The sequence below is a fragment of the Microchirus variegatus genome (genome assembly GCF_963457635.1).
Source record: "Microchirus variegatus genome assembly, chromosome: 4".
In the NCBI taxonomy this organism is placed as follows: domain Eukaryota; kingdom Metazoa; phylum Chordata; class Actinopteri; order Pleuronectiformes; family Soleidae; genus Microchirus; species Microchirus variegatus.
The window spans coordinates 12,818,021-12,841,893 of NC_139805.1; the positions used below are offsets into that span (position 1 = coordinate 12,818,021).

A 23,873-nucleotide genomic window follows, 5' to 3' on the forward strand; every position below is an offset into this window, starting at 1 on the left:
TGGCTGCCGTGAAAGGGGAAGTCCAAATGAAGTCATTATACGTTGATGGAAGGGTTGAGGGTTAGCTGGGGTTCAGCTACAGACCAATGCCCAGACCTGGAATAATTAACCAGAGACGGATATTAATCTTGACAAATGACAGTGGCTGAAACAATAGGGACTGACCAATCATTGATGGTTACATCCACGCTGAGACTGTGGCTCAAAGAGCCCGTGGTATTTTAACCACAATATATCAGCTTCACTGAGCACAGTGATAGATGAATAGCAGTTCTATAAGGAAAATGTTTAAGAAACACATTTCACAAAATCAGTGGGAAAGACTCATCTTGAATGGTTTGCTGACAATGCAATTTCCTTGTTTTTACGTCACATTGACATGATGATGATTTCTAAATCACTGCAATTATGAGAAACAAAGCGTACCAAATTAGCTTTATAATATCTAGGGGTGGGAACAAAAAGGTACGATACACGATACATGGTCCACGATACCAATAATATCATGATACAACAATTCTGTGACAATCAATGTATTGCAAATATATTATATAACGAGCAAAGCAAAGCAAAACATCCGCGAAAAGGATTTATCTATTTATTCGTAACATAGAGAACAAAGTGCATAAAATCTATGTTTTGAACATGAATGGGGCATCTCTTAACGTAGCTTTCGCCATCATTATCCCACTGTTAACTCCCTCTTTTTCAACCAGAAAACTCCCAAGTTTCCCTCATTAATTTGAGCAGCACCGTCGTGAGGAGACATGAGTGAAACTGGCAGGGACTGTTTTCTTTAGAGCGCCTTATTTTATTAATTAAAAAATCAATATTTGGCGTATAGATTATCATATTGCACGAGAAAGGAAGACCATATATCACAAAATCAATACTTTGACCCACCTCATCAACACATGTCTTTGGTCTGTCAAGATTCTATTTTAGGCAGTTTAAATGAAAGCTACCTGGAAAATGGGAGCCAAAGTGACATCAGATGGTGGGTTTAGTGCTCAACATGCTGCTCTGATCACTGAGATCATGAGGACAAAGAGATGCAGCGGGTCTTGAAAAAGAAAGTATGGAGAGGAATGAACCCTGCAGGAAATCTGCACATGTAGAAACTCTGCTCCTCTTGTGCCAAGTTTATCCATTCACACACAAATGTGAAAACACACATATTGAAATTTGTTGCTCTCTAAATATCCCCGCAAACAGCCGACAGCAAGTCTTGACAAATGTGATGCCAATAACACAAATAACGTTCTAACTACAGCAAGGACAAAAAAAAACCATGACTGACTTTTTTTTCAGTATGATTAAATCTGTAGTAAATGTCCGATGGCTCAATTTGCTAAAGAAGTATAACTACTGCAATACATGCAGCAGAAGATTCCTACAAATATCGACATCTATCCAATACAGTCTCTTGAACTCTTTTAAACTCTTAAAATGGTGGTGGATATCTCATTACAACATGCTGTGTTTAGTCAAGCATTTACGTCATATGCAGGGCTTGCGGATCATATTGTATTTTATTTTTATTTTCCCGGTAGTCAATCTAATGATTTTGGCAACTAACAGACCAATACTGAGTATCATATGGGCTCATCCCTTATGATACTGATCATCAAATATGACTGATTTTAATTCTGTGATTCCTGACAGATCCTTACATTTTGAGTCGAAACTGAACTGAGAATCAAAATAGTGTACCACACAAAAATATTGACAACATTTATGGGTTTCTTGGTATCACATTAGTTAAAATCCTTTAAGATTTTCAGATGGAACCTTTTAAATTAAGAAAAAATTTGCACTTAAACACCTGACTAAGACAATTGCAGTTGTCATAATTTTCAATGATTATAAACCTAACTGCATCCACATCTGACACTCGTACCTTTCCATGCACAATTAAGTTGAGCTATATTTGTAGCATCAGTTGTATAAATGGACTTTTGTCTTTGTCCCAGTATACAAGCACTTGTGGGGAATCGTTTAATTGAAGGAAGTGTGTCTGCCTGACAATATGTCACTGTTTCAGCTTGTTAGTACTGTGCGTGGCCTATTATGCCACAGACTAAAACAACATTAGCTGGCAATTAGTTAATAGAATGGCGAGTGCCATCCATGGATTTTAAACCATTAAATTCTTTGTGCTGGTGGAGCATGAACTCTCTTTCTCAGTCCCAAAATGGACACTCAATACTACTACTACTACTACTACTACTACTACTAATAATAATAATAATAAACTTTATATATATATATAGCACTTTTCTGAGCAATCTTATAACATTTTTCAATCAACAGATGACACAATGAACAATCACAGTGGAGAGATGCTTTTAACAGGATGAAATCTCTGGCAGAAGGAGACTCAGAGATCTGCCTCAGCCGTTTGGGGTGAAAGGAAACATGAGGGGACAGAGGAGTGGTGGGGAGAAGACTAGGCAGTAGTAATTCAACAACCGCATTATTCCAACGTTAAGATACTGACCTCTATATGAGACCAGTTAAAAAAACATTTGGAGGACGACAAGGAGTGATGAGGTATCTGAGGAGGCAACCGCCTGCAGGGGACGGTCATGAGAAGGTGTGGTATAGTATGTGGCGAAGCCCTGGCACAAAATGCCACCTCCACTTTCCACGCTGCTCACTCTCCTGACAGTGTGCTCCCCCGGTGCCCCTGCCCTCCTTCCAGCACTGCTTTGTCTGCCCACATAATCTCCCAGCAAAAAAGGCGACGCAGGTGGTCCCATCCCACTGAAGCCTCACCTCCCCCTCCATCCTCTGTCTTTCTTGTGCTCTCACCCTCTGCCTGCTCTTGTCTCTCCACCTTGGCCGCCTGCATCCTCTCCCCACTTCAGCACGAGGCGTGGTGACACAAAGAGACACCTCCACGGCAGAGATAAACCTATTTCAGAGATGCCTTGGGGGGACCTGATGCACCCCACCTCTTCCTCCCTTGTTCCCTTCATCTTCCCTTCTTGCTTTCTCCAGGGGAGATCGCTGCGGTGAGCTTCAAGCCCCATTACTGGCTCAGCGGTGTGTGTATTCTTGTGTTTATGTATGTTTGTCTTTTCGTTTTCTTTTGTGTGCGTGTTGAGGAGGTTCAAAGGGTTCTGCCTCTATAGTTCGCCAGTCAACCTGATCCACGGGGGACAGAGGAGACAAGGACGAATGCAAGGGACAGTTTCGGGGTAAAGAGGAGGTTGTACAGATGTTAACCTGGTTAGTACAGACGCTAAACTTCAACCTGTGGACAGAATGACTGCTAAAACTGCAGTGTGTGTAACTTTTGGTGATTTCTTTGTTGTAGATGCCACACGGAGACGCAGTGGCTTACATTGTTGCCTTACAACAAGAAGGTTGCCAGTGCGGAACCAGGTTCAACCAAAGTTTGCATGTGCTGTATGTGTGCACGTGGATTCTCTCCAGGTATCCTGTCTTCCACCCATCAGCTCCATATGTCTCCCTGTGTGTTTCTCTGTATAGCTTGAGTCATCGTGCAACATTCTTGTGTGGATATTATTGGTTTTATGTCACGACAGACGGAGAAAACAGCAAAAGTGTGCTCATAAAGCAAGAAGATTGAAAACATGTTGGGGTATGACTGAAAAAAATAGTAAATAATAAGGCATAAACACCACCCCTGCACTGCTGCTGTATACTCACAAATGCTGCCTCAGTCAGGTCTGATAGGCCTAATCAAACTGTGTGAACTCATTTGACAATGATTTGTATTCAAAGGTGATGCACTACAGACATGTTATCCTCTTCCTCATACATACAGTGTTTGTCCACTGCAGTCCATAATTCCAGAAAGCCATTTGTTTATTTTAGATAGACCTTAATCTCACAAAATAAATGTTGAAATCCTGTATAAACCATTTTGAGCAGCCACGTCTAATTCCCCCTCGCACACAATCACACCTAAGTCCTCCACAACAAAAAAGACAAACAAACAAACCCTGTGTGAGCAGTCATTTCCGTAGCCGTAAGGCTAAACAGACATATCCATCCATATCACTCTGTGGGAAAACACTAACATGGTCTATTTTTTGCCCTGACATCATTGTTATCACACCGAGCCCAAACCCCCCCCCCCCCCACCGCTCAAACAAATCAGACGTAGAAAATTGTCTAGTATTCCCCTCGGGCACTCACAATCACAGCATCAAAGGCATGACGCCAGGCCGGGACAAAATGGAAGCCATTATGGCTAATTAGCTGCTGCCCTTTAAAGCACAGGGACCTGCCGGCTGTCGGGGCTCGGCGTGTGTGTCAGAGCAAATGCCACTGACAGCTCCCACACTACAGAGACACACAGAGAGAGAGAGAGAGAGAGAGAGAGAGCTACATGAAAAAAAAACAGTAAGAGGTGGATTGTGAATGAATTCATTTTTTTGAAATAGTTCCTAAAAATAAAGAAAGGAAGTGAGCAGCACTGAGCTGAACATGGGATGAAAGGAGTTCCCTGTTTCCCCGCCAGGATCTGCATGGGCATTCTTCAAGCTCACCCAAGCAGAAAGTCTTCTACACACACACACACACACACACACACACACACACACACACACCATCCACTGCCATAAAATCCTCCTATGCCTCCACACATCCCCTGCACCCCACCTCACCTTTATCACAAACCTGAAGGCTTGCCTACCCAACGATCACCCAGCCTCTGCTCATCTGTCACCATGCTCCTATGGTTACAACCCCAACACACACACACATGCACAGATGTGAGGAGATAAGAGAAATGCACACACACACACACACACACACACACACACACACACACACACACACACACACACACACACACACAAGGACATTCAAATATGTGCACAGCCAAACTCTGCGTGGCCCCCTGTGCCCTCAACCTGTATGTGCAGGTATTCAGGTGTAATCATTTCAGCATTCAGTTCCCGTTTTGTTGATTTTAGTGCGGAAAACTTCAAGTGAGCGATGGCTCTGTTCAGTTCAGGACAGTGAGACGGTAAAGGAGCGTGCACCCTAAAAGAGAGAAAGCTAAATGGCACTGAGCCATCATTAATCTGAATATTTACCCCTGTGATTTTCCAACTGTGAGCTGTCAAAGTGGTTCCTGTGCAAGCAGTTATTAGCCTCAATAATAGACTTCCGCTCAGTCAATATCCTGCAGCCAGAGTTCTGACCGAGAGAATAAAAAAACATCACACCAGTACTTAAAACAAGTTCGCTGGCTGCCAGTACAGTACCGGATCAATTTTAAAGTATTACTGTTTGTTTAAAAAGCCCTGATTAGTATATCCTGTGAGTCTTGTGTCGTAAAAATCCAGTCTCAAAGCAAATCAAATGAAAGTGCACTCAGTCATTATGGTCCTGTTCTCTGGGGCCAGCTGCCTGGCGACCTCAGATCTGCTGCAAAGGAATCTACTTTTAAAAAGAAGCTTTTGGTTTCTAATTTTTGTGATAAAATGGAGGGAGGATTATATTTATGTGGCTTTATTCTAAAGAACATCAAGTTGCAGGTTTTATAAATAAAGCTGACTTTATAGAGGGATCCTCATCTATAAATTGTCAGTATATAAATAAATCTATATATTTCATTCCATTATTTCCTTTTCTTTCTGTTAGGTTGTGGAAAATTATTGTTAAAATCTTGATTTTTCATATTGCATGCCTGCCTGTTAATTACTTGCCACAGGGCTCGACTGTTTATTCTGTTCCTGTGCAGCACAGCCTTTACATCTCCAGCAACACTACAGATACTGAGAAGGTCAAGGCCTTGTCCTCCACCCACATATCCAATCTGTCCTTCCAAAACGAGTGCCGACGGATGATTTCCTGTGCACTGAAATTCTTAACCTCTATTCCCAAGCTCCGAGGCTGGGGTGCGGGGGGGGGGGGATCTTTGGGGGAGGTTAGAGGTCCAGCATCTTTTCACACATCTTTGCAGACATAAAGAGCAAACAAACCTCAGGGTCTTTATCACTGAAATCTAAACCCCTCGCTTGATTTCATGTCTGAGGGCTGAGGCTGGCGGACACAGCGATGACCACCTGTTCTCTGTATCTCCTCGTAGTTGCCTTTGTGATGGGCTTTACATTCCTTTAAACCATTACAGGCCCAGGGCGAAACTTAAGCTTTTGCCAATTTCTCCCTTGCTGCCCCATAAATGAGAACGTATGCCGTCTGCTTTCAAATGCTGCTTATAGTGTGCGGGGAAATCAAAGCGCAGAGAAAATGGTTATCTTGCAGGTTTCTATAGTTTGTGCAGTTTCAGCATGACTATCACGAGACTCTGCTGCTGCTGAATGATATTGGAGAGTATTTTTTTTTTTTTACAAAAGCATTCATTTACAGGGGATTCTCTTTTGTGTCAGCCCATTGAAGTAAACTGTGCCATGGAAGCATTTATTGAAGGACTTTGGGGGTTTTAACAGGAGACAGTAAAAAGAGCTCCTCATACATATAGATTCCATCAACCAGCTGTAAAAACTGAGGGGAGAAGAGTCTCGTTTATGGGGTAACATGGTTACTTTTTATTACGCTGCTGCATTGAGGCAGAGGAGGCAGAGAGGACGCCTCTTTTGTTTGCTGCATGGCTGCAGGAGACAATGATTGAGGCGTGTGGTTTGCGCAGGAATGTCCTTACTGTAGACAATCTCGGAAGTGGAGTTTGAGTGCGCGTCTGTCTGTCGCTTTGTCCTCGCGTCAGTGTGTGTCCACTTCCATGACAGGATTGGACTGTGGGAAAAGTGCGCTTCCAACTGCACCCATTGTCTACCTTTCCATTTATTTGCAATGCGGTTCATTCCCCTGATACGTGATGGAGAGAACCATAGATACAAAAAAAAATCAAGCCACTGCAGCATTGTGACTTGCTTACATGACTCACTTCTTATTAGCCTCAAGCCGGCATGGCCGGGGGCCGTCAGTGAGGCTGCACATTCACACAGAGGCCTCACAGGAACGGGGAATCTCCATCCCATTGACGGCCAGTCACATCTATGACTGTTTGGGTTTCAATGCAGACAGAGGCGTTCATAAACCACTGTCAGGCCTCACTGTCAATGTCATCACATAGTCAACCATAATGGGCTCTGACTATTATTAATACAGAGCCCTGCAGCACTCCCAGCTACATGCAAGGGCTCACCATAAAATATGTTAATCAAATCGGGCCCCTGGGGGCCCCTCAAAGGGAGCTTTAACACAAATTGAATATCACTGATGGCTTCAGAGGAGGGGTCGGTCTCAAAGGGGGGAGGCCATAACCCTGTTAGTCACACGGGTTGGGGCTCAATGATGCTGCATATTTCCAGTCACTGTCAATTACGCTGATATCGTCTGTGGAGGGAAGCACGCAGCCAACACTCCGGGGAAGGAGAGGGCGCCCAACAACTTGTGGCTCGCTCTTTTGGGAGCACGTGGGAAAATCAGTAGTGTGAGTGTGTGTGAGTATGTGTGTGTGTGTGTGTGTGTGCTCATCTTCAGCACACATCATCAGCTCCTGTCAGCCACTGATGCCACACGCTCATCACACTAATGCCTATTGGCCGAGTTAAGGAGGAAGTGAACAAGCCAGCTTTAGATGAGTGGATCATGTAAATTATCTAAAATCCACAAGTGTATGACAGCTCCACCACTCACTGTTCACAGAGACAGTGATTGTGATTGCTGTAACATTTTTTTTGCTCATGTCCATGGACAATATGTATATTCTGAAAAAGCAGCAGACCATAAGGGACCATTTAAGCGTCGGACACATGGAACTGGGGGAGAGAGAAAAAAAAAAGATGTGATGTGTAGTTAACCATCTCTTCCTGCTGGTAATGAAGCAGTTCTGAGGCTTGGAAGGAGCAGAAGCCAATCAGCAGCCCCTAACTACAGAGCTGTCAAATGCTTGTAGAAATACCGTTTCTCAAAAGTGTCTGTGCAACTGCGCGTGATGCACACAGCCTGTTTATGTAAACAAGTTTCCTGTCACTAAACATGCAGATTAATCATTTTCCTACACCCAAATCAAATTCCAAAGAAATGGCCGTGTATACCAAAATACAGAGATGGTGGATTTCTGGATTTCTTCACAGTCACAGTTTGACTTTTATACATTTTTGTCAGTAGTGTGTGATCTATTTGCACCGCAGCACATTCATGGTTTATTCCACTTCAGTAGATCACTGACATATTGACCGTATACATCAAATCATGTTCACCTTATGTAAATACTGCATCTGTGTTATTCTTTACTCTGACTTGTTTGTTGACAAATGCTCTCCCTGCCCTTGAATTGCCCCCGAGGACAAATCTTTTTATTTTTTTTTATAGAATTTAACTGAATTATAAAGTCACCCACTTTATAATTCCTCTGAATAAGAAACCTTAACCCCAACCCTGAATAAGAAAAGTAGCCAATGCATGGACACAAGACCACAGGCTGTGTTTTCATGAAAACGCTGCTATAAATATAAGTGAGCAGAGCATTCCGACCAAAAAGAGTGAATGTCAGACAAGTATACATCACTCTTGCTTTTAAGCATTTATCTCATGAATTTTAAAGTCCATACGTTCATCTTTCAAGGACTGGAAAGTGTCATATACAAAAGGTAAGATCTTGGACAAAGTAACGCTTGAACTGCTCTGCAAAACTATCAGTTTGAAAACAGCATTTGCTTCATTGTTACTTTTCGACAACAATGGTATCAATTGATTCTTCAAAAGCCAAGATTACAACAACATTAATGTCTGATTGGCATTTTTTTCAAAATAGATTTTTGTCTAAAACATCTGTGCGTGGCTTCTAAGGAATAGTTATATACCAAAATAAACTATGGCTAGTGTGTCTAGCAAACTAACTGTTTGATTATTATACTACATCCTACATGAAAGATGTCCTGCAGTGTATAGTTGTTGTCTTCTTCATTCAGATGAGCCTTAGCCTCAATACAAAGTGAACTAATAAATGCTATGTGGCACTGAGCCTATGCTATGTGTTGTGTGGTCTATTTGACCACACAACACAATACCATCAGAAACACTTGGGGTGAATTCCAATTCCGTGCTTAACCCTCAATCTTAACCCTCAATCTCAAAAATGCGCACTCCCACTAGTGCAAGTGCTGTCCCGATTCTCAGAAAAATTAAGTTGAGGGGCAAGTTTAAGGGCTGTATCGCCCTCAATATTGACATTTTCCGAGACCACCCTTGGGAGCAAGGGCTACCCAGAATGCATTGCGTGTTTTCACATAAGAAAGATGGCTTCGAAAGCAGCGAAGCGAGTGCGATACAAATTAAGGACATATTATGGATTACTGACGTCATTGTTGCGTAACATTTATTTTTATTTTACGATCTTTTGTCAATAGTGACAAATAGTGACGTGCGCACACGCGATCGTTTGCTATCGTTATCGTACTATCGTGCTATCGTACTTTTCAATAAGCCGTGGTGTGTGGTAACTGTCAGCTGAATATGTCCATGGTTGTGGTATTTGTATGAGTATCATCTTATAACTAACTGACAACCTAATAACGACTGAAATAAAATAATAAATAAATAATTGTGACGTAAATGGGTTCTTCTTATTCTTTTTTGGAGTTGACAGACAGGACACAGCTTTTGCGTTATTCTGCCCCCTGCAGTCTGAAGACGTTTCTGCATTTAAGGGGTGTCCCATTTCTAAGTGACAAAATAACCCTCACCACTTGGTTTTGAGGGCCAGTTAAGATTAGGGTTGAGCTTGAGGGTTAAGATTGAGGGTTGAGATAGGAATTGGAATTGGCCCTTATTCTTCTGCGGTCTCAGCTCCTGTGCCCACTCTACATGGCTGCATCTCAGCTGAGGGGATAATCACATTGGATATATTTCCCGGAGAAACCGGGGTTTGCAAGTCCTGGACGAGCTCGTCAGCATACACACGCACATTTAATGTCATTCATGATGCAAACTGGAGCTTCAGAATGTATTCTACAAAGGTGAAGTTACACACACACACACACACACACACACAGACACTAACATTCACTAAATTCTAACTTTACATTTTCCTCCCACGATTTAATGATATACTGCACTTTATGTGGACGTGCTTTTTGTGCCCAAAAGGAAGACACGTCCCTATAAAGTGACTGCATAAACAGATTTATGTCCCCACAACATGAGCAATACCCAGACCGCACACGCACGCAAGCACACATGGACAATCTCGTATAAACCCACACTGAGGCTTTGTCAATGTGCTTGGAAGGCAGACACACAAGCAAAAATGCACGAACACACAAACCATCACACATTCTCACACCGACTAAACACACACACACACACACTTGGAGAGTGCACACACAGATACACACACACACACGGAGCTTGCTTTGTGTGCTCTTGTGGTCATATCTCTGGGGCCAGCTCCTCTGTGGCTCCCGCCACTGGATCCAAAAAAGGGAAAGAGGATTAACTCCTGGTCCACGTCACAGTTTCGGCCGCTTTTGCGTAGACTGCGCAGAGGGTGGTGGGATAATGCTATTTCATGTCTCTGAACATCGACATGATGCAATGTATCTCAGCGTTGACACGCCGAATATGTAAGAGGAAGAAACAGTGACCATATAAAACCCAACCAGGAGTCGACTCGAATGTTGTGCTGTATGCCACCGCAGAGGATTCATTGATTACCATGACAATTAAGCAGCTAGTATGCGCATACAAGCACGCTATAAACAAATAGTTGACTTCAGTGTTTTTCCTTCCTCTGTTGTGGGACAACCTAAAATACTACCGATGCTACTTGAGAGTAGAACACAGAACTGTTTACATTGTCAACATCTATATCAGAAAGCAAGTGGATCCTAAAGGGCCTTGACGAGTTGATCACTCATTTGAGCTTCAAGTTGACATCAAAGGTCCAGACATCACTGAGAAACTACAGTCAGGAAACGTTAGAGAAAGGTGTCTGCAGCCTGAGAGACTCAACTTGTTTACAGGCAACAAACAAAGAGGCAAATGGTCATTGATTCGCAGTCGATCAGGGCAGTTCATTTTGAAGCCTGAAGTCCAATCACCTGCATATCTGACTAAACTGATGCCAACAAGGCACTTGACTTGACCATAGATTCCTTGCTCCCTATTGGTCAATGATGACCACATCTCTGAGCTTTCAATACAGGGTTGGTATGTTCTTGTGGGAGTGGCTAAGACACTGCTAGCAGGGTCTCTGCAGGTTTCAACAAGTCAAATTTAAGACTTTTTAAGACTTTCTTTAAGACCATAATGAATACAATTTAAGACCCATTTCAAAACCATACTGGCAAAAAAGTACAAAAGGGAAGGAAGGAAATTGGAGCCACAAATCGTTGAACTTGCAATTCGGCTTAGCTGTGGGCTTTCATTAAGTTTTCTCAGCTGCTATGCTAAGCTGTAACACAAAGTGGCGCACGCACAGCACATAAATTGCTCGATAAATTCTCACCAGGCAGCACAGATAGCCTACTTTAGTTCCGTGTTGTAGTTATGTTATCGCATCCTCAAAAATAGAAACATTTCAACGCGAGACTGACGTTTATGCATGTTTTAAATAAATGTAACGTTAATAGATTTTTAAGACCTTTCAAAATTGTATTTAAGACCTTTAATGAGATTTTAGAAGACATTTTTTTAAGACATTTTAAGGTCTTAAATTCTAATTATTGGATTAAAGACTTTTTAAGACCCTGCGGATACCCTGTGCTAGGAGCCATGCTGGACACAACTAATAGTGGGATTATCTGAGTGGGACAGCAGAGCCACATGACACACACACATACACTAAAATACAACAGTGTTTTCCCTTCACTGGTTTGCTTTTTGGAGTAAATAATTGACCACAATTTCTGGAGCTGAAGGAGTAAACCATGAAAGCAACTCATCCATCAGTTACTCTCTGCACTATTAACACTATCCTCATGACTTCATAACAACAATATACAATTTACTAACATCAAACTATCCGACTCCATCCCAGGACCTGAACAACTGTCTCATGTAATAAATGGTTTAAAAAAAAAAAAAAGTTCTCTTTCCCTTCATATTCGAGGGGCCTGATCCTCCACAGAGGAGCTGTTAAAAAAGCAGGAAAATAAAAGCAGCCACGCGAGGGCAGAGCTCGTAGATCACGTCGCCAGTGTGTTTGTTGAGTGTGTATGTTGAGCGTGTCAATGGTGTGTTTTGCTTTCCTGCTGCACTTCACAAGTCTCCCCGGGGAGCATTAATTGATCTCAGCCAAAGTAATGATGTAGTGTGAAAGTAGCAGTCGGGATCCTGCAAACACGCTCACACTGAAAACATGACGAGTTTTACCTGCTGTAACCTCTCTCTGTCTCATTCTATAGCATGAGCTGCGTGTTTGTTTCATAAGTTTGTTCCTTTTCAGAATACCTGGGTATTATGTAATATAGAGCAACTAAATAAAAATATTTTCTGAGCCTCCTGAGCATATCTTAAATCCTCTGACGACACACTGACTAAGTCTCGTGATAAAAGCATTGCATCATAATATCAGTGACAATTATGTGTACCTCACTTTTCTACATTTTCAATTGTGTGTGTTATTATGTCTCTTTTGATTGGCTGAAGTTTTGATTGGTTTGTTTCTGGTTTCTCAAGGACGCTGACCCCAAAGTTGGGAAACTTGGCTTTGAAGGATGAAAATGAAGTGCTTCATGAAGAACCCCTTTGTGTGATTTCAAAACCAACCAAACTGTCACCGTTGGCAGTTGTTTGGATGCTGGTGTGGTGGGAACTTGTTTGCCCGCTCTATTTGTTTGTTGTGATGGTTGCTGAGGAGGGAAACCCTCCCACTCAATTGGCCTTGGGATGCAGAGAAGTTGGAGGACAGGTCACACAAAGGGGCAGTGTGATGGGGTCATCACTGTCAATGCCCACAATTGGCGGATGTGCCAACTTTGTAACTGACAGCTTCGTATGGCTGCCATATCCTGCTCTCCTCAAGTCATCATTGCCTGAGACCATCCACCAAAACCCATCAACAGCGTGTTTACAAACCAAAACTGGGCGGAGGATGGATGATGGGGATGAAAAAGGACTTTCTAAAGGCTGCTGACTATAAAAGAAACAATCATCCAGCATCACAGGGCCACATTCGCTGGAGTCCTTGTTTTTGAGTATGTGCGAGACACTGGGCTGGTGAGAAACACCATGGATTTACACAGCAGTCTGCGACTTCAAACAAGGTGGATGACATTTGAATAGGCCGGTGGTGGGAGCCTCTCGTGGGGTTTTTGTTTGCTATGGAGGGTGAGCCAAGGAAAGTGGGCACGCACACTGCTGGGATTTGTATGTAGACAGCTTGTCCTGTTTACTGAGCCCACAGGTTACCATAGGAGCTCTGCACAAACTGTGTGTGTGTGTGTGTGTGTGTGTGTGTCTGTGTGAGAAAATGAGAGAGAGAGACACAAAGAAACTGTGAGAGCGTAAGACTGGGAGATGAAGCATAATGGGGGTATGCCGTGTAGCGTTAGATGGGCACTGAGTCACTGAGTATGCTTTCTGAGAGGACAGAACATGTCTGATGAGTAATACATTAATAATAGAGCAGTGGAGATTGGGTCCATGAGACCTGGATGCCCTTTTTAAAGTAACTACGCGTCTTTTCAAGCTCTCTTCTCCTGTCCGTGACAACAGTAGCTTTTATGGGTACATGACAAATGTGAGCCAAGCAGTACACTGCTCTTTATTAGCTTCATGTGACTCTGGGTTTTAGCACCAGGACCGGTGACAATCATAAATCTTCAACACTGAATTTTAACACTGAACTTCAAATCCGTTCAAAGCAGTTCTGCAATTTTATATATATATGAATGCACACAGTGGAATGTTGACCTGTCCAGGGTGTACCCCATCTTTCGCCCTATGTCAGCGGAGATTGGCACCAAAAACCCCCGCGACCCTCATGCGGAGGATAAACCATAGGGCCTGTATGTCATAAGTCAACAGCCATATTTGTTTTATCTCTCCAAGTCTTAATACCACTGAAACAATTCAATGCAAGACAGAAAACACACATTTTTGTGTCTCGACTCACAACTGTTGCACTCAGGGACAGACGCACTGTAGCGAGCGTTGAGGGACGGAGGTACACAGTGCTTCACTTTGAGGTGTCACAAGCCAAAAATTGTTGGAAAATGTTGATCTCAACGTGTCAGACTGACGAAGAACAATGATTAAAAAAGATCCTAAAATATGCCTGGACGGCTGTGGCTAAACTTCTGACCACATCCAATCATAACAGTGGCCACCTCATGAGGAATATGTGTCGGTTCGGAGGTGGGGGGCGGGGGGGGGGGGGGGGGGGGTCGGAGAAAAATCCCTTTGCTCTGGACAAGGAACACCTGTCAGAGTGAGTGTATACTTTGGAATACAGTGTAAACCTCTGGAGCAGAGGGAGGAAAGCATGATAGTGAGTGGTATGTATAGACTATGTACCACAAGTACAACCAATCGAGGTCACACGAGTCTTGCGAAAAGTTAAATTACACATTTAACTTTCCATTGTATTGTGCACTCGGGTCAGAATCTATATATATATCTATATATATATAGATATATATATGTGTACATCCACTTCCGCCCACACAGATCTAACACTTCTCTCTCCCCTCCCACAAATTTTCCTTTCACTGCCTGCCTGATTTGCTGGCTGTGCTGCCTGGCTCGGTGGCGTTTGCCCTGTCTATCAGTCTATTTCCAGGCTCAGGGCCCAGCACAGAGGCAGGCAGTCAGTCAGTCAGGCGGTGTGGTGGAGGGCAAAGGGGTTGATGCGTGTGTCAGAGAGGCGCTCTCCCACATTCCCCTGGCGGCTGGCAGCAGGCCGGGCCTGCGGAGGGGGGTTCGCCGCTTTCTCACGACCTCTCAGGTTCCTGCGCTCATCTGGGAGCTATTCATTTCCTGCCAGAAAGCAGCCTTCCCCTGCAACTGCAGGAGGAGGGTGGGAGGCGAGGGAGGGTGCAAGGGTTTGGGGGAGAGAAGGGGAAGGAGAGGAGTTTGGCTTCAAAATGAGTCCAGGGCTTGGTACAGCAAGCCCTGGGCTTAAATCATAAAGCTCTCGCTTGTCTGGGCTGCAATCAAAGACAGGCCCATAGTGACAGGCCCGGGAGAGAGAGAGAGAGAGAGGGAGAGAGAGACAGAAGAACCATGAGAGAGTGAGGCAGAGTGGACCATATGGTAGCACTTAGGGAGCCAAGGAGGAAGCAGAGGGGCTTTTTTTTCCCTCCTCTCGCTCCCTGCATGCACGCGGAGTGTGGGAAAAGTTAATGGACACGCATGGCAGCTAACCCCCTGGTCGTGTTGTGACATGTGTGCGGTCACTCCGGCAGCTCGGCCACTGCACTGGGTAATTGGAGAGGCTCATAAAGCTGTTCTCCAGAGGGGAAGAGACCGCTGAAGATGTTAGTGAGTGCAAATAGAGGAAGGGAGGAAAAAGCGGAAAAGGAGGGGGGGGGGGCAGACATGGTGAGGCGGGGCGGAGGGCGCTCAGCAGCTGGGTGTTGTCCGGGTCACACCACGTGCCTAACAGACGTCCCACGTCCAGCTGTGGCCCCGGGGCTAAGGGCAGGAAGCTCGACACTGGTCCGAGCACAGCTGGAATGTTGTGGGAACATTCTCCGTGTGTGTGAGGCTGTGTGTTAGCGTGGTGAGGCTCTGGCTCACAGGAGGCCGACTGTTCCCGTGTGGTAGGTTTTTCATTGGACAACCCCCTCAACACACACTTAACTCATCACTACCTCACCCATTGTGCCCTTTGGCTGGGCATGTCCTCACCCGGCAGCCTCCACAGAAACACACACGAGACATATGCACGCACAGACATGAGCATGCACATGGCTTTAATCACACAGGGACACATGGCCCCCCGTAAAAAGGTGTGATGGAAATTCAAAATGATGGCACTTATCCACACTTTGTGCCTCTTAGCACACTGATAATTGCAAACACCTGCACCCCCCTCCCCACATACACCCACCCTCCTTCAAAGAAGGGCCACACTCGGATAGCTGGAGGGGGCACACACACCTGGGCAGAGCAGAGCGCTACCACATGGCTCCATGGTGAAGTGTTTAACATGTCCTTCTGCTGTCAGCCCCCTGGCATCAAGGAACTCCTTCAGCTCTGATTAAAGCCGCAGCCCGAGGCTACGCTCTGCTGCACACTGTGTGGACATAAACGCTGCTGGCACTGTGAAAACTGACTTAACAGCGGAAATCCTTATGATGACAATTTCTTTTAGGGGTTTGATCACTTCAAATTATTATTTGGCTATTTTGAGTGTGTGTGGGAGAGATGGGTGGGGGGGGGGAGAGAGAATTAATGGCGACTTATGTCACAGTAGGATGACATGTGACAAAAGTCTGATTAGTATTACTTGTGGTTCAACTTCAAAATGATGTCATGGTGTAATAATCACAGGCTTTTCATATCAATATTCACATAACTCTGTCTTAAACTAACAAGAGTCTTTGTGTGTTTTTTTACGATGCACATCCACTCACACACAGCTGCTCAGGCTGCATGCATTGATGTGACAAAAAAACAATCACAATGCAATGCAACTTGCCGCTGCTAGATGGCGTGAGTGACCTCTGTCAGGCCCCAGAGTTTCCACCAGGAAAGGTGACAGTGCTGAAGTGTCAGGCTGAGAAACATTAACGGCACATCTACACCGGCTTCCGTGAGTAGTTCATTACAGAGGAACCTGCATGACTCAGACTGCAGTTGGAGACAGATTTGCAGTGAATGAGCGTGTACAGGGACAAAGATGCGTCTTGAAACAATTAATTAAAATCATCCTCTTTGACTTTCAGCAGCACTTACCAAAGTGTTAATAAAGGTGCATTTTCTATCAATTATAATGTGCATAAAAGCTGAAGCCTAAATATTACAAAGTGAACCTTAAATGGCACATTCAAGGTTTCTTGTAGAATTCCCCGAGTGTCTCTAAGTTTTGGTTTTACGCACAGAACTATAACGCAGCTGAACTAAATCAACAGGCAGAAATTCACAACACCAGAAACAGAGAGTTAATATCTTTACAAATTTATTTTGTCTTCCAAAACGAAGAACAGCGTAAGAGCATTGGACATATCTTTGGCATCACAGAGTAAAAAAAAAGACAACTCAATTATATAAAAATGCAGTGAACGGACTTCCACAATACAAATCTCATTTCAATATGAACTTTACTCCCTTGTTAGCTGTACAAATATAGTGCATACTCTTTTCATTTTACAAGAAAAAAAAACAAGATTCAAAACAACTTTTCTAACATTAAACAAATAGAGAGAACTATTAAGTGTCACTTTTGAAGTCTATTATGGTCATTTCCCACTTTTCACCAGGGTCTCCACACTGAGTCTGTGTTGCCTGACGGGGCTCCGGGAGACACAGCAGCCGGCACAGGCACCGGCGTGCCGGCGTTGTTGGCGTACACGGGGATTACGGGGCCATTTGGCGCGAACGCCGCATTGGGTATGAGGAAAGCGAACTGTCCGTCTGTGGCAGGCACGATCTGGAATCCACCGTACACTTTGGTGGCGTCTGAGGGTAAACTCGCAGGCGACGAGCCCCCTTTACATGAGACCGCGTTCATTGGCAGGACCTGCGGAGACGAGCTGGGGATCTGGACCACTGACTGGCCGAAGGACGGGTGTGCGGGCCCCGCGCTGGAGGGCAGCTGGTGCTGGTGCTGATGCTGACTGGGATAGTTCATGGCGTTGATCTGGGTCATGCAGTTCGCCAGGTGACCGAGCAACCGCGTCCTGACCTCAGTGTTGACACCTTCGCAGGTGGATAAGAACCGTGTGACTTCATTCATGCACTCGCTGAATCCGGCGCGATATTTCCCCAAGACTGTGGGATCTGTGTTTAGAGCAGCTGCAGGGGCAAAAAAACACAGAGGGGGGATAATTTAGTTTGGATATTCAATATAACACCATTTAAAATGAAATAACATCTGATCGGCTGCAGAACTGGGTCACGGAGCGGGTTTGGGTTCAAAACGCACAGCCATTAACACAGTTTTGGAGCGGAGTGTGCGACTCACCGGTCATCTGAGCTCTCTGAAGGTTCCGCAGATGCTTCACCGTCATCTCCAGGATGTCTGCCTTCTCTAGTTTGGAGTGTCTGGAGCTCTGAGGAGAAGGAACACACACAAGTTTAGGATCACGCGTTCACTTTATCGCCGTTTTTTTTATTTTTTCAAATTGCAGGTTAAAATGAAATAATGACTCGAGATGATGAGTGAATGCTTACATCTTTTTTCAGCGCATCCAGGATGAGAGTCTTCAGCTGACCCAGACTCTCGTTGATTCTGGCTCTTCTCCTCTTTTCCATTATAGGCTTGGATGACTACAAATAAAAGAGAAACTGTTAAATGTTGTCCTTGCGCTGTGCGTAAAAGTGCAAATCCACTCCATCCAAGTACAACTCTACTAAAAAATGTTGTCTTATTAGAGTGTAATACCAACCTTTCTGTGCTCCGAGGCTGTCTTGGGTTTATCCGGGGTTGTGTTCATGCTTGCCGGGGTTGCAGCGACCGGAGAGGACGAGGTCTTTTCCATAATATCGGCAGGCATCTTTGTATCTTTTTTTTATGGAAATATCCCACAAAAACACAGCAAAATTACGGTCCACTTGAGAAGAAGGGAAAGAGCACAGAGTGATACGAGCTCCCCTCTCCCACGTTGAAATGAAAAGGAAAAAAATCCTGAGCTTGTGTGTCAAGTTAGAATCCGTCAGCGCGACGAGCGGCGGTGAAGATAACAGGAGCGGAGGCAGAGACTCTCTGATGGGCTGCTCCGCGTGTGGCTTGTATTTATATCTCTCACTGCACGCGAACGGCTCGTGTGAAACTTCCCAAACTTTCTTTCCCACAGTAACTTTCCACCAATCAGGGCGAGAGACACGCGGCCCGAGGGAGGACGGCTCGTGGTCGGCGCCCTCCCATTGGTTGTTTGGCTGCCGAAGCTGGCGGCCAATGGCGCGCGGCCCGGGTTCAGGGCACAGTCGGGGAAACTGCCTTCAGTCTTCAATCATCGTAGCGTTTACATATTAACAGTGGAGCCGCTGACTGGGCAGCGCCACCAAGAGCGGGCTCGGGGACTGTGTTTCATGTGCCCGACAAGTGATAAGTGCAGACAACATGAAAGAATAAGGACTGTTACATTACGACAGCAACAATGACAACAGTCATTAACCAATATACTCCCCACTGAACTTTAATGTGTTCACAAACTAAAAAGTCTAACACCCGAAAACCCAACAATAAAAGAAAGGGGAGGACATTTAAAGTAAACAAGAGTTGAAACAGGTTTGTACGCACGAACCAGTATTAGGATGTGGTTGATAATCTGATCATCAGAGTTTCAGTCATGTGCCACGGAGACACTAAGTTTGTTGTCTCTGCGTCTAAATGCCACAGTAACAGTGTTTTTTTTTTAAATATTCATATACAGGGTTATAAAGATTAACAGTGGTTTATTCTACACCCTTTAAGAGAAGGAAATAAAGTTTAAATCAGCGCACACTGCATGTCTCCATGTCGTTTAGCAGCACCGTTTCTAACTATGTGGCGCAAATGTTGGCATTTAATCATCTGTCGGTGTTGTGAATGTGGAGCACGTGCCAGGATGTTTTATGAGCGCGGTGGTTGGAGGTTTGGCTGTCGGGCTGCCGGGGGGCCGCCGAGCCCAGGAGGGAGGGAGGGAGAGGAGGCAGGCGGTGAGGGAGAGGAGGAGGGGAGGGGGGGTATGTGGCGGCGGTGGTGGTTTACATTAGAGGGGAAGGTAAATAGCAGCTGCTGTTTTAAAAGCCTGGGAAAACCACGCCTACAGAGGGAGCTGGATCGGGCTCCCTTATCGGAATGTGAGCCAGAGCAGAGATATTTCTGAGCGCGGAGAGCTCACACGATCTGACCGATGAGTCCACCTCCTTCTCCTCCTCCTCCTCCTCCTCCTCTGTCCCTCCTATCGTCGCCCCACAGTGTTCAAGGCTTTTTTAGTTTTCAGGTCATAATTTCATTTCCTTATCTTTATTGCAGTTGGACAGACGTAAGAGCAGACGAGCAATAAAACAGAGGGAGAAATATGAGCCGTAACAGCGCGTCCTGTACGTGTATCCACAGTAGCTCCACGCTGCGTGACAAAACACGGAGGTTATGTCTCTGATATGTGTACCCAAGTTAAGTCGAGTATTTAAAGTTTCAAGAGTCCTTGGGGTGATATGGTCACGTGATAATCATTCACTTCTCTTATCAACAAAGGAGTAGGTTATTCATTTCAGGGGAGGAATTGAAGCTTACTTTGTTTCTGCGATGTGACCGAAGTTTACTTGAAAAACAAAACAAACAGCATTCAGTGATAATTAAGGCAACTTTGAGAAGAGGTATACTAGAAAAAAGGAAGTCCAAATGTGCGTCACAAATGTATTATTTTGCGTGTGTTGGTTTACGGAGCTCTGCGCTCGGCTCTGCGCTGAGCTCGCGCACCTCCAGCTGCTGCAGAGACCGCGACACGTGGCGCGCAGACGACCGAGGAAGGCTCTCCTCTCGCCGGCTTGCCGCCTGCATCTGCGGGGCGTCGCCGGCGTCTGGCCACAAGATCGTGAATTTGATAGGCAAGACATACCCAGACTCTCAGCTGGACACGAGAGAGAGGCGCAGCGATGCTTTCACTTCTCCCCGAGCCTGCACTTGAGCGCACACTGGCAAATTATAACGTCTGCAGACTGTGTGACATCATCACCAGCAGCTTGTAGGCAGACATGAGTTATGGCCAAAGTTTCAAGTCATGGATTTCTTGTGTTTTCAGTTATCTTTTTTTTTTTTTTTTTAATAAAACTGCTGCACAACTCAAACATTTATTATAGATTTGCTTTCCTATCATCCAGATTTTTGTCGGTATGTTTTGTTTAGTGTGTAGTTAAAATTGAGATCTCAGTATGAGTAAGTGGCATGTGGAGACATCAGTGAAACCACACTTTGAATTTGGCAGCAGGGAGCAGCCGGGGCTGGTCTGCACATGGTCCAGCAGGGCTGGTCTGTACATGCACCTAAACCTGCTCTAATCCTAAATACCCCTCACGCACAACAAGGTTTCCTCTGTCAAACACAGCACTAACACGTCTCATTGTTGTGAACTACACACCTGAGTCATTCCCCTGCACAATGCCACTGACAGAGTTCCAAAACAAGTGTACTGATGTGAGGCAGACAGAGTGTAGGTTTTTGAGACACTGTACGCCTGAATGACTTTCTCACGCTCATGTTGCAAAAGTCCTGCGGTAGTGAACTGAGTCACGGAGCCCTGGGCCTGTCGGTCCCTCCCTTTTCCCTGCAAGCTGAACATCTTATCGGGTGCACCTGGCTGCCGACGGTCCCTCGAGTGTTACCTGTTGCTGTGTCAACTCTTCTATCATCTGAAGTCTGTGGGAAACAGGCCGACTCACAGTGAACACGGCTCTTTTCTGTATAAGCTTCAGATCACACGATGCTCAGTGATTCTTTGGTCAACAGCAACATATTGTAATCGTCTCGTGAGCAGGAAAATAAACCAGCGTGTGGTTATATGTTACTCCAAATTCTTACCAGCTTGTCACCTGTGCCCCACACACATCGGTCCTGCGCACCAACCGTCAACCCTCTTGATCTTTTTTTATCACTTTTTATATTGCCCCTCTTTACCTCCCTCCCCTTTATCTCCCTCTTCCTCTTTTTTTCATTCCACCGCTCCCAGTCTTTCCCAGGACTCATATCTTTATTGAGCTCTCTCGAACATGGACCTCCACACACTGCAATAATGCAATTAGGCAGGGAGATTGTAAGACTGAAGTGTGTGTGAAAGTGTGCGATATTGCACTCACAAAACAATCTGGCCCACTGTCACCCACTGCTCACCACTTAATGGTTAAGCCATTGATGAACAGTGTGTCTCCGAAGCGTGCTCCTGGTACCACAAGACGTGTGTGTGTGTGTTCACACGCCCTGTTGGGGCTTTGAAGCATAAATTCATATGTTGACATTTAAGCTCTATTACTTGCTGGCAAGTAGAGAATGGGAAATAAGCAGACAGACGGGCAGGGCTGCATTTCAAGGCTGGCCTCGGGTTGTCGTGTGGCTGCCGCTGCCAAACTGAGGGTGGCACTGTGTCGACGCAGCTTGCTTTCCCAAGAGACTGCCACACTGTGGTTGAGTTACTTGATTCGTCCAACAGTTCACACTGTGAATTGCATACTCAACGAGTTACCAGATATCCTTTCATTACTTCAGGAGCTGAGTGGCCAATGTGTGCACAGCCACTATCTGTCAACAGGAGGCAAAGGACTTTGCAGTTCTGCTTGGAAACAAGAGTAGAAGCTCACACACACCAGGATTCTCATTTGTCCTTCACTGTGTGACAGCATGTATGAGATGTGTGATTGATTATTGACTTTGGAAACAGTATTGTAACAAAGAGCTTTACCTAAAAATGCCAATGTACTTGCTTTCAATCACATCTAATAGATTGGTCAAATATGCTGGGCAGTAATATCTGCTGAGCGAGACTTGGGGCCAATTCCAATTCCTGTCTTAACCCTCAAGCTCAATCCTTAATCTTAACTGGCCCTCAAAACCAAGTGTTGAGGGTTATTTAGTCATTTAGAATTGGGACACCCCTTAAATGCAGATACGTCTTCAGACTGTGGGGTGCAGAATAACGCGAAAGCTGTGTCCAGTCTGTCAACTCCGAAAAAGAAGAACACATTTACATCACGATTATTTATTACGATCCGTTTGTAGTTATAAGATGATACTCATACAAATACCACAACCACGGACATATTCAGCTGACAGTTACCACACACCACGGCTTATTGAAAAGTAAACGATGGCAAACGATCGCGTGTGCGCACCGGCCGGCTATTGACAAAAGATCGTAAAATAAAAATAAATGTTACGCAACAATGACGTCAGTAATCCATAATACTAAGATAATACAATGGTTTTCATAATTTTTATATCTCTATTAACAAAGAAAATACTTAATTTGTAGCGTACTCGTTTCGCTGCTTTCGGCGCCATCTTTGTTATGTGAAAACACGCAATGCATTCTGGGTAGCCCTTGCTCCCACGGGTGGTCTCGGAAAATCTCAACATTGAAGGCGATACAGCCCTTAAACTTGCCCCTCAACTTAATTTTGAGAATATGAGAATCGGGACAGCACTTGCACTAGAGGGAGCGCACATTTTTGAGATTGAGGGTTAAGCAAGGAATTAGAATTCACCCTAAGATAACTGTTGAAAAAGCTAGTGAGTAGATAATAAGTTGACTTGTTTATGTGTATCTGATGGTAAGATGTGTATCATGTGTTAATTGTTTTCTTTTTAGCCACTAATAATAATAAAAAAACGATGTACCAGTAAAACAGGAAGAACGCTGATTTGTTTGCACAGAGAAGTATAATTGTGTACATGGAGCACATTTGCTAAACATCTTCAAGCGCTGAATGTGTTGCCAAAAATTTAAAAAAAAAGCAGCTTCATATCCACAAAACAATGGAACATAACTTATTATATCAAAGTGGCTAAATGCGTGTGCCTACATTTGCCTGTGATAAACAATATACTGTTTTAAACACGAAGGAACCACTATATGGCTGCTACATATGGAGCCTGTTACACCACCCACTATCAGTCAGTATAGTGTGACCCAGCAAACAGAGGGCTGTGTGAAACTGATAAGCTCTGACAACGTACAGAAAGCGCTGAATGATAGCAGGAGCCAGTCGTTACCGATTTTGGAGCGTGTGAGAGAGGACAGAGGGAGTAAGTGGAGTGGAGTGGTGTGTGTGTGTGTGTG

The 23,873-nt window shown here is 44.6% G+C and overlaps 1 protein-coding gene across 1 annotated transcript; it reads right to left on the minus strand.

Moving 5' to 3' along the window:
* Window positions 1–17,123: 17,123 nt before the first annotated feature.
* On the minus strand, window positions 17,124–18,624 carry her6 (hairy-related 6). Its single transcript, XM_083888725.1, has 4 exons — window positions 18,507–18,624; window positions 18,292–18,387; window positions 18,083–18,170; window positions 17,124–17,913 (listed from the first exon to the last, which is right to left on the minus strand). The coding sequence occupies exons 1-4, from the start codon at window positions 18,612–18,614 to the stop codon at window positions 17,372–17,374; spliced, it is 834 nt and encodes a 277-aa protein (XP_083744851.1). The 5' UTR covers window positions 18,615–18,624; the 3' UTR covers window positions 17,124–17,371.
* Between the last annotated feature and the right edge of the window lie 5,249 nt (window positions 18,625–23,873).

Excerpts from the sequence above, each read along its gene's own strand:
- her6 (XM_083888725.1), bottom strand. The coding sequence starts at position 18,614 with ATGCCTGCCGATATTATGGAAAAGACCTCGTCCTCTCCGGTCGCTGCA. Across the intron at positions 18,171-18,291 it reads TGGATGCGCTGAAAAAAGAT|AGCTCCAGACACTCCAAACT; the intron begins GTAAGCATTCAC and ends CCTTCTCCTCAG. Across the intron at positions 17,914-18,082 it reads TCAGAGAGCTCAGATGACCG|CTGCTCTAAACACAGATCCC; the intron begins GTGAGTCGCACA and ends TTGCCCCTGCAG.